The sequence below is a fragment of the Rhamphochromis longiceps genome, linkage group LG23, assembly GCF_057381845.1.
Source record: "Rhamphochromis longiceps isolate RC_006_pf linkage group LG23, R_longiceps_female_GT1.1, whole genome shotgun sequence".
Lineage (NCBI taxonomy): Eukaryota > Metazoa > Chordata > Actinopteri > Cichliformes > Cichlidae > Rhamphochromis > Rhamphochromis longiceps.
This window is the reverse complement of record NC_140578.1, coordinates 15,724,935-15,735,721: the sequence shown is the minus strand read 5'-3', so window position 1 is coordinate 15,735,721 and position 10,787 is coordinate 15,724,935. Positions and strand designations below refer to the sequence as shown.

At 41.0% G+C, this 10,787-nt stretch overlaps 1 protein-coding gene across 1 annotated transcript; it reads right to left on the bottom strand.

Moving 5' to 3' along the window:
• Positions 1–1,096: 1,096 nt before the first annotated feature.
• LOC146641525 (E3 SUMO-protein ligase ZBED1-like) lies at positions 1,097–3,542 on the bottom strand. The gene is made up of 3 exons (XM_085398618.1): positions 2,183–3,542; positions 1,735–1,885; positions 1,097–1,629 (listed from the first exon to the last, which is right to left on the bottom strand). Exons 1-3 carry the CDS (start codon positions 3,451–3,453, stop codon positions 1,183–1,185), a joined length of 1,869 nt encoding a protein of 622 aa, XP_085254744.1. The 5' UTR covers positions 3,454–3,542; the 3' UTR covers positions 1,097–1,182.
• Between the last annotated feature and the right edge of the window lie 7,245 nt (positions 3,543–10,787).

Below are 10,787 nucleotides of genomic sequence, written 5' to 3'. Positions count from 1 at the left end.
AGAGCAAAAATCAATGTTTTTTTCTGACATATCTCTATTATTGCATCTGTTTAATTGTTGTATTTATGTAGCTTTGTATCAATCAAAATTATCAACTGACTGAATACTATGGTGGAAATTAAAGGCTCCTGATGTTGTGAAAATGACTTTTGAAGTAGTTCACTGGGTGTAAATGAATGTATCGGTGTAATCCAAAATAGTTAAAGATTGAGAAACTTCATGAGCTTGTGGGGGGCACTCATCTGCACAAATGCATACCAGAGACCAGACTCACCATGGTAGATATTACACACCGACTTTCATCACTCTGAAAAAGGAAAAAGCACAAAAACATGCACTGAATCAAATTAGCAGACTAAGAGGCACTGCACTGAAGCTTCAAAACCCTAAAAAAATATTCACCTCTGTATGTTTTTTATATTAACACTGAGAAGCAAGGCGACACATTTGGACAAGGACGAGGTTTATTGTGGATTATGGTTAGCTGTTTTTTATTGCTTTTATCTAAAAACAAAAGTATCCAAGGCTAGCTGAAGCTTTCATGGCTACCAAATAAAAGTTTATACACTCAGCCCTAGGGCTGGGAATCGTCACTGATTTCTAGAATCGATTCGATTCCGATTCACAAGGTCCCGAATCGATTCGATCCACGATTCGATTCAATTCGATTCGATTCGATTCGATTCGATTTTGAATCAGTCCGAAATATTATTATATGAACCATAATATATATAAAATTATGATAATTCACCTTGTATATGTACTGTCAAAAGAACCCTCTAAGCCTTGTGAATGAATTACATAAATTTCAAAATTAAGAACAGATACTAAAGCAGTTAAATAATGTAATTTTTAATTAACATTAGTATATATATTTTTTCATACATACATTTCAAGTGGATCAGGGATCCAGTGCAAATAGAACACATCTTTTGTAAACATCAGTAAAACCTCAGAGAAATAGTTTTGCTGTTAGTGTCTCACACAGCTTTTCTGAAATCCACTATTGTGTTTTGGAGACACACAGTATAACACAGCATGTACAAGTGAACTGACAGAAACTGACCGATCAGAAAATGAAAAACTGCCTTTTAAAATACTTCAAAAAATGAAAACATATTGAACAGTATTGTAAAACCTCTGTGAAACTAATGCAATTTAGCCTTATTTATAACTACCCTCTCACTTCTTTGAGACTGTAAGGTTTTTCTGCAAGAAGAGAAGCTGGTCTACATGTTGTGGAGTCAGGCAGCTCCTTTGTGCGGTAACAATGTCACCAGCAGTTGAAAACACTCGTTCAGAAGGAACACTGGTCCCAGGTATGGAAAGATACTGCTTTGCTTGTAGAGCCAAGAGAGGATACTCCCTTTCATGGTCCCTCCACCAGATCAAAGGATCCTCAGAAAGTGCAACAGGCTCAACGTCCCTGTATCGATTCACTTCTTCCTTTGCCTTCTGAGTTGGTGTTTTCTGTGGTGCTGTGGTTTTTGTTGAGTAGGCTGGCCCAAGGAGAAAAATTAATGCAGAGTCCTTTGACCTCTTAATTGGAGGGGCATAATCCACTTCATCAACACCACCAAGAGAGATGTCAGGGACAGTTTCCTCAGATGTGTCACCATCAGACTGTCGCTGTAGAAAAATGAAAACTTAATTAATAAAGAAATTACTATTTATATTCTAACTCGAGTAGTGCAAAAAAACCAATAATTTTTTGTTTTTGTTTCTGTAACTCACAATAGCTGTGTCCACGTTCTCCAAACCTGCTGCTTCCAACACCAACTGAGAGAATGTGTTGTTACAGGTCTCTTTGGACAAGAATGGCAGGGCCTTAAAGCGAGGATCTAATGCTGATGCAATGTAGAGCTTGTCCTTTAGGGCCACATATCTTGAAAAGAGATTTTGCACATTTAACTCAGTTTATTATGTTGGATATACATGTGCATGGTTACATACACTCATGCAAGATCAGAAACATTAATATACGACTTTGTTTCCATAATTTATATATAAACATCTATAGATAGATAGATATAAAATCAAAAGGCCTATTACTAGACAAGAGGGCTTAACTAACATTTTTATAATATATAGATTTTTTCACTATAATAAGAATTTTCATGTAATACATGCATCCATACAGTTACACTCATTCATGGCATATACACACAATTCATAAACATACCTTGACTTCAAGTTGTCGTATACAGCAGTCTTGAGGTCTTTAATCAGTGAGGAGTCATGAGAGACACTGATCATCTTCTCCAGCAGCTGTGCATGCAGAGGTGCAATGATGGAAAGGGTCGGGGACTTTTCTTCAGACATAACCAGTGTGGCTGCTTTCAGCGGCTTCAAAGCTTTCACTATATCTTCTCCATCAGTTATGTCAGCCTCTGTAAGACTACAGAGATTACTGTCACTTCTCCTCACTTCAGGTGAGAGTAGAGCTGCAGAGATTGCTGGTTGTTGCTCTAGGAAGCGTTCCAGCATCTCCAATGTGCTGTTCCATCTGGTCACCCCATCAGTCACCAGCTTATGGGCAGGTAGATTCAGTATCTTTTGCTTCTCTTTAAGCTTGCGACTTGCAACAGTGCTGCGATGAAAAAAGGATGCTATGCGTCTCACTCGGCCAAGCAGCTGAGCAACAGCTGGAACTTTCAGTCCTGCTTGTGAAGCTAAATTGAGTGTGTGGGCAAAACAACCAATGTGCAACCAGCCCGTTATTTCTACAGCTCGCACCATATTTGCAGCATTGTCAGTTACGATGACTGGATTTTTGTTTGTAAGCTCCCATTCTTCGATTGCTTTGAACATAATTTCAGATAAATTAGCTGCTGTGTGGCTTGCTTCGGTGGTTCTTGTCTGTAAGACATGAGACACGAGTCTCCACTCCTGGTCGATATGGTGTGAGGTGATAGTCAGGTAGTTATCTGTTGCTCTGGATGTCCAGCTGTCACAGGTTATAGCGACTCTCTCTGCTGACTTGAGTGAGGCTGTAACATCGTGTTTCACTTTTTCATACATGTTTGGGATTACCACTTCACTCAAATGTTTGCGTGATGGTAAAACATAGCGTGGTTCTAGCGTATTAATGAGGTTTTGGAAGCCATCATTTTCAACAACGCTGTACGGACGTATATCTTTACATATGAAAGTTGCCACAGACTGGGTTATTTTTTGGGCACGTGGAGAAGTGGATGCCAACTTCATTGCAAATGCCTTTTCGAGTGAGCGTTGCTTGGTGTCGGCCGTTTTTGCTAGCGGGATATCTGGATGATGCCTCGTTAAATGATTTCTGAGATTTGTGGTATTTCCACAGTGCTTTACCTCCATTTTGCACATCTTACATACGGCTTTGCTTTTGTCCGGCTCTTCACTGTCTTCACAGTTCTTAAATCCAAAGTGTTGCCAGACATCTGCCTTTAGGCTCGGTGGCACATTCCCGGGAGTAGCCATGATGGTTCATGCGTCCAGGTCACTTAACTCTCGCGTGACTTCCTCATGTTAACCGCTTGCAAGTTTCATACGCGGCAAACTACATATGTATAAAAAAAAATCGATTTCCGGATTTAACGAATCGATATCGTTTTATTCCAGTTAGAATCGATTTTAATCGATGAATCGATTTTTTAAACCCACCCCTACTCAGCCCCACGCTTAAGATAGAGTTAAAGGAGAGAACAGAAGACAAGGGTATAGGAGAAAAAGATAGAGAGAATAAATGTAGACAGATGGTAAATACTTCCCTCCTGTAGGGAGACATGTCAGACCGCAGAGCACTGCTGCTCCCTGCATGACAAGACCAGGCAGGCAGACTCTGTGTGTGTGTGTGTGTGTGTGTCTAGGCAGGCAGGCACTCTCAGTGAATGTAGGTGAAAGGGCTTTGCTGTCAGAGCGAGGCAATGCAGAGCTGAGCAGAGCAGGGATAAGCTATAATCTACACTCCCCCGCCATCTTTCCAAAGGGGTGGGGTGGAGAGGCGGATCGATGTGGGAGGAGGAGGGAAGGGCAGTAAGGGAGAAAGATACAGAAGTCACTTGATTAACTTTTCCAATAAAGCTGCCAGTTTTTGTTGTTTTCTCGAGCAGCCATCTTTTAGTATCATAACTGCAGCCTCGAGGTGGGGCTTTAAAAAACAAAGAGCAGCTGCATTCAGCTCAGAGTCCTCAGTGTAATGTGGTGCCCATGCTAGTCCACAGGTTTTCTTGTATATCCTCACTGACAGCACATTGCAGAAACAACACTGCACGCCACAGTGCCACATTATTCACGCACCATCTCAAAAGGTTCAAGCAGCCAAGAATTTGTATTCCTAAATCAAAAACTGCAGCACCAAATGTGTCCTGAATAAACCGGACTCCATTTGTGTTCACCATAAAGAGGAGAATCTAACTGAAAAGCTGCAAATGTTTTTGTATTGATAGCATCCTAAAATATTCTGACATAATTTTCATGCAATATTGACCTCTAGTGAATACATTATTCAACCGTTCTGGTTAGACATTCACACCACTTCATTAAAGTCAGGGAAAGATCATGGCCTGTTTCAATGTAGAAGAAATCCACAGTGACTTTAAATGCACCATATTTATTTATATTTAATCCAAACCATGATCTTCTATGACCTTTACTGGTGTTTCTGTTGCCTGAACCGAGTCAAAGGTGCCAGTGTAGACGTGAGCCCTGCTGTCTGGAGTATGAATCTCTGTCATTCACCTAAGTCACTTCCTGCCAAACTCTTTCAAATCATAAAAACAGCATTATTTAAAAAATTACCTCTGAAAATAAGTGGCTAGTTCTGCCCCATCTAAAAAGCAGGAAGGCTAGAGATCTTAACATTAAAATATAACTTTTAGCAACCAAGCAGTGTCGTAATAATCAACTACTATGGTATATAGATACGATGAATACTAATAATGAGTGGTTGGTGAGTGGTTGCTGGCTGTCACAGGGTGACATTGTTTTAGCAAAAATCTCCTGGTGATTGCTTTGGTCACTAGTAGGTTGCCGTGGTTACCTATACTTTGCACAAAAGACATTAGAGGTGTCCAAATTCATAGGCTGCATTCTCTTGAGGACCCGGTGGTCTATGTGGGCCGGGTACTCCGAAGGCTTGGTAGATCAGAAGTGAGCAGCTGTGAAATTGGGTGGTCTAGCCTTCAGTTTTGGAAGGAGGACGCATTTGTCGGCTGCATCTGGAGGAGTCTACGAATTTGGACAGCCTTTGTCGTGTCGCTGTGACGTAATCGGCCTCAGGAGGATGCAGGATATGAATTTGGACACCCCCATCAACTTGTAAATGGCCTGTATTTGTATAGCGCTTTCCTAATCCCTAAGGACCCCAAAGCGCTTTACACGTCCAGTCATCCACCCATTCACACACACATTCAAACACTGGTGATGCCACGCACTGACAGAGGCGAGGCTGCCGGGCACTGGCGCCACCTCTGACCACCACCAGTAGGCGTACAGTAAAGGACACAACAACTGAGACTGTCCAAGCCGGGGCTCGAACCGGCAACCTTCTTGAGCCCCGATCGCCCCATTTGCTAGTCTGTAAATACTTGCTAACTAGCAACCAAAACAATCACAAAGATGTTTTCTGCACAGCACCCAATATGTCTTTGTGACCAATTTCCCCTAGCAACAGCAACTAACCTCCCAGAAACATATATTTCCCTAGCAACCAGTGGCAACCAGAGGATCTCTGACTGGTTTCTGTAGGTTTGTGTGATTGGATCTTTAGCAGTCAATTTTATAGCAACTGCCAGCAACGCCTGACAGGGAAGAAACCATTTTCCCTTGCCTTCACTTGTTGCCAACTGGTCTTTAGGCCTGTATTACTGGGGCCCAACTAAACCAGTAATAAAATAATGCTAGAATCTGCAGTTCCGAGAAGTGAATCATTCTACACAGACATGGTAAAATATTCAGTTTGTAGTAGAAAGTTATATTTTTGCAGAGTGATCACCACATCTTATTAGCCCATATATGAAAAGTCTCCAAAGCCAGAATTACAGAATTTTTCCCGTGCACGTACCCAACCTAACTTGGAGTGTTAATATTTGATTTCATGATGAAAAATACCAAAACATAGTTTTAAGTTTTAAACTAACACTTCCAGCTATATTTATTCAACATGTACTAACATAACATTGTGTAGTCTCCTCTCTGTGCTGTTGGAGTTTTATAACACAGTCCAGCAGACAAAAATACATCCTGTACTTCTGTGCTTGTGGATGCCACAAATAAACAGTTAGACCGAAACCACAGCTTCCTTTCAGCGGTTTCGTAGCAATCTCTCTCAGAATTCTAAAAGCACAAATAACCATAACATTAACATTCATGCATCCCATCATCAGAGAGCCATCAACAATACGACTGGAGTTGGAAATGGACAGCTCATACTTCTGTGACACACTTTGAAGTCCCTTGTTATATAACACAGAGCACTTTTGGCTGCAGGAGATGCTTACTGTTCACTGGGGAGAAATCTGCTTTCCCTGCATAACAAGACAGTGCTATAAAAAAATAGAGATTCGGTGTGTGTGTGTGTGTGTGTGTGTGTGGGCGCCTACGTGAGCTTGCTGCAGGCATAAACTGGAAAGGACAATCAACAATTACAGGCAGGCAGGCAGGCGTGGGGATGGAGGTGGTGGTGGGGGAGGTTTAGCTGAGAGAGAAGGAAGAAGAAAAATGAATCAGGGCTTGTGTGCTTGGTTAGGTTAGATAATGAATTGCTGACTGGGTGGGGATGTGGTGGGGAGTTAGTGTAGGAAGGCTGAGGTCACTTCAGGCCAACGTGTCTCACAGGAATAAGGAGATGAAACCAGTGCTGCTAAACAAAGCCCGGCAAACACGCTGAGACCAAAACAAAAAACACAGATTTATTTACGGAGGAAATGCTCAGAGTAAACATTCACAGTTTTGTGTCCCGTGTCACCTTTCAGTTCTACATACAATAGTATTCACTCTTGGAGCTGCCCACAGCATTGCTTGTGGGTCGTCTGTGCAATTTTTGACCACTTATGAGCAATGTTTTTAGAAGCGTTCCCACAGTTTGTTTGCACTGGGTTCATGCACATGCATATGCACGTACATGAGTGATGTAACACTCATTAATGCCTCAGGTTTCATGCTGTTCATTTCACTAAGGAGTTGGTGGGGTTACCATGCAACAAACACACGGAGGTAGAACACCACAAACTACATTCAGTAAGATTTTAAGACCTTTATGTTTTTAATATGTGAGCAGATGATGATATGTTCATTCTTCCCAGGGATTTGGCCACGTTGTGGAAACACTTAGAACACTTCTCCACCCTTTAGCTTAAGAAGCTCCCAGTGCGAGACACTGTGATGTCAAAGCCAGCTGCACTTAGGCAATGTCCATGTAATTTGCTGTATTGTTATTCTTCATGTAAAATGCAAGTTATGTAACTTGGTTAATAGAACAATGCAGGAGCACATAAAGAGACAGCCATAATAGGTTTAATGAAATGCTCTACAGAAAACTGTGAAAACACCTCCGTAATCACTTTGTTTCCTGTTTTCACTTCTTTTATCCCGTTTCCACTGGCATCTTTAGTGTAGGAGAAGACTGAAGTGAGTCAAGCACACACAAAAATGTAAGTATGAAGCTTTATGGCACTCAAATCCCTTAAAACAGAGATTCTGACACTGTTTTTGCCTGAAAAATCAGGGTTTGTGTTTAAGCATATAGGCAGAAAAATACCTGTTCACTCATTTAACTCAGCCTTACTATATGAACATTACCAAGACATTGTCCAGCAACAGTGGCCAGTGGATAAAATGGGCAATAAGTTATGATTGCTGCTAACATTACTGACTACACTAACTTTTGTGGCAGCATACATTGTCAGTAATATTAGAAAAGCCCAAAATGTTTTCGAAACAATAAAATAATTTGGTTTAGTGTGTATGCTAGGGTTTATAGAAGCTCAAACAGCAGTTAAACAAAGGAGTATGTACATAAGATATGTATGTAGCTTTAAACCTGCAATCTTCCAAAAGGCCACCAGGGGGCAACAACTGTGGTTACAAACAGACATTCAGCTGTAAACAGGTCTATAGACAAATGACCCCTGGCTTCCTTTACCAGATGAATTTAGTCAAGTCTACCAGAACACAAACCGATGATTTCAAAAACGGGACATCGCAAACTAACGTTAAAGTGTGGCTGCTTCCATCATTTATATGCAGTCTATAGTTTAAACCATCCAACAACAGAATCCCCCTTTAGAAGGAATCATGTCATTCAAATACATGATTTAATGCATCTCAGAACTGTCTTGGAAGGGCATTTTCTTGAAAGCCCGTGTGTCCTACTAATGGGGGTGCAGCACTTCTGTTCAGTAGGGATTGGGGGTGGGGAGGTTGGAGATGGGGGGGAGAAAGTGATTCCCTTAAGTGCATGTCCCAATAAAACTGGAGATGTGTATGAGAGAGGCTTGGATAAGAGTATTAAATAAATGCAGAGGACGACAAGGAGAGATGGTGCATTGAAGTTGGGGGAATGGAGGTCTGGGTAGTGCGGGGGTGGGGCACAAAGTATGGATTTATGACAGAAAAGGACAAGAAAAATTGAAAAGAATAGGAGGGGTGACACAGTGAAGGATAGACAGATGAATTAGACTAGATAAATGTTTAATGATTCCCACAGAGGTGGGATGGATTTGCACAGAGCGTTCTCACTCCCGAGGCGTAACATGTCGACGTTTTGTCACGTCCCGCGGCGTTCCTGAGGAACGCGAAAGGAGACCTTCGGCGTTCTTATGGTACGCGGCGGGTTATTGCTGGAATCCAGTGCAATGACGCTCCCGCGGGAGTAGACGTTCCAGCCCTGTATTCCAGCCCTAAACCTAACCTTATCCCTAGCCCTGACCATAACCTTATTCCTGACCTTAACCAGGACTTTAATGATGTTAAATAGCGTGTTTCTAAGCGATTTGAAGAAAAAGAGCGAACATGTGTAGGTTCAGTCCAGACGGTTCTCATATTTCCTCTTTTTCCGAGGTCGTCATTTAGGAACGTGGTGGGTAGCCGAAAACGTAATATGGTGACGATTTGTCACCTACTGTAAAATGTTACGCTTTGGGAGTGAGAACGGGTTGGTTTGCAATAGAATAAATGGTATACAGAGAAGTCTGTAAAATAAACAAAAGCAAAAGAAGATCGTGGGAGTATGAAGCCAAGGATAAGCACTGAAAAGAAGTGCTTCAGCTGCAGCTTCAGCATAATTTGCTTTTCTTATAAATCTGTTATAGTAAAATAAACATGCAGACTGTACAACAAGCCAAACTTACATCTGGTGAGAAAGAGAGAGACTCATTTGAATCGGACGGCACAAGTTTTGCTTCATGTTGAAACTGAAGGTGGATATAAGCATGAAGTCAGAAGGAGACTTTCAGAGAGCTGACAGACTGTAAGGGGGTAACAGCTAAGCTTAAATCAAGCAAGATTTATGTCTTTTATGGGCAGAATAACTAAGCCCAACACTACGACAACTTCAAAATATTCTTTATATATAATTCTTTATCATCAAATATCGATGCCGAAACTACCCTCAACTGTCATCCTCATATACTTCAGATAGATCAAAGCCCTGACGTCATACATGAGTTCATGAAGCATCAAGGTAAATATATCACCATCTAGGTGTTTTGAAACTGGACATGATGAGCGAGGGGTGGCTCCGCCCGAGAAATGAAGGGACACTGCATGCTAAAGCCCCAGCATGCTTTATCCTCATTTTTAACTTTTATGTGGAAAAAAAATGCACAAATGAATTTCATACTGCAGTGAATAACCTTTTCATTAGAGACTAAGGCCATAAAATCACAAGGAAAGTGTTACTGAGGTCTTAGATCAAGTAAGAAATAACAACTTTTGACTTTAAAATATATATAATCTGATTTTTGAAAACATTATTATTATTATTATTATTATTATTATTATTATTATTATTATTATTATTATTATTATTATTTGTAACCAAAGCTGTCGCCCTCTACCTGGTATTAGAGGAATACTGGTATAAGGTCTGCTATGTCCATGTGTGGTTACTATGTTAGTGATCTGCTAGCACAAACACAGAGTTTTTACATCTCGGAGGAATGATGGGTTTCATTCAACATTTTTATGATAATCTTATACCATATGTTGTATACAATAAGACAAGCAACCATCTAAACTGCAGGTAGCCAGAAATAGCTCCAACTACGGTACACCTGCAGCTGGTGCCTTTGGTATTCTTCAACCTATATGCTGCAGTTTGGTGTGTGTGTTGTTTTTGGAAGCAGGGAATAAGAAAATGCTGAGGTCACTACTTTGCCTTAAAGTGAATGTCTAGCATTATTTAAGGATTTAATTAAGGTGAGGAAGTTTGAACTGGACTGTCGGAGTGACTGACTGAAGAAGTGGACATCTGTGCACGCCCACTACAAACCACAGGTTTCTTCTTTCCTTTTTAGCCTGCACTAATGGAAGGAGGTTACTAATGGTGAGGCTTCACTAGAGACGGCCAGACAGTGGTTGGATTGCTGGATCAGGGTTAATGAATGAAATCCCATTGGGACCACAAACTACTTATACATAGACATGGCAGGTATTCAACTTAAGTGTGGTCATTATTCACTCAACGTTAGTTCCACTGCTGTGGCAAAAAAAACCCCCCAAAAAACAAAAAAACAAACAAAACCTTGACCTATTTCTTTTGCCCCATCCAAAAAGAATTTGCAAGATATTAGTAATGTCAGAGGAAACAAACC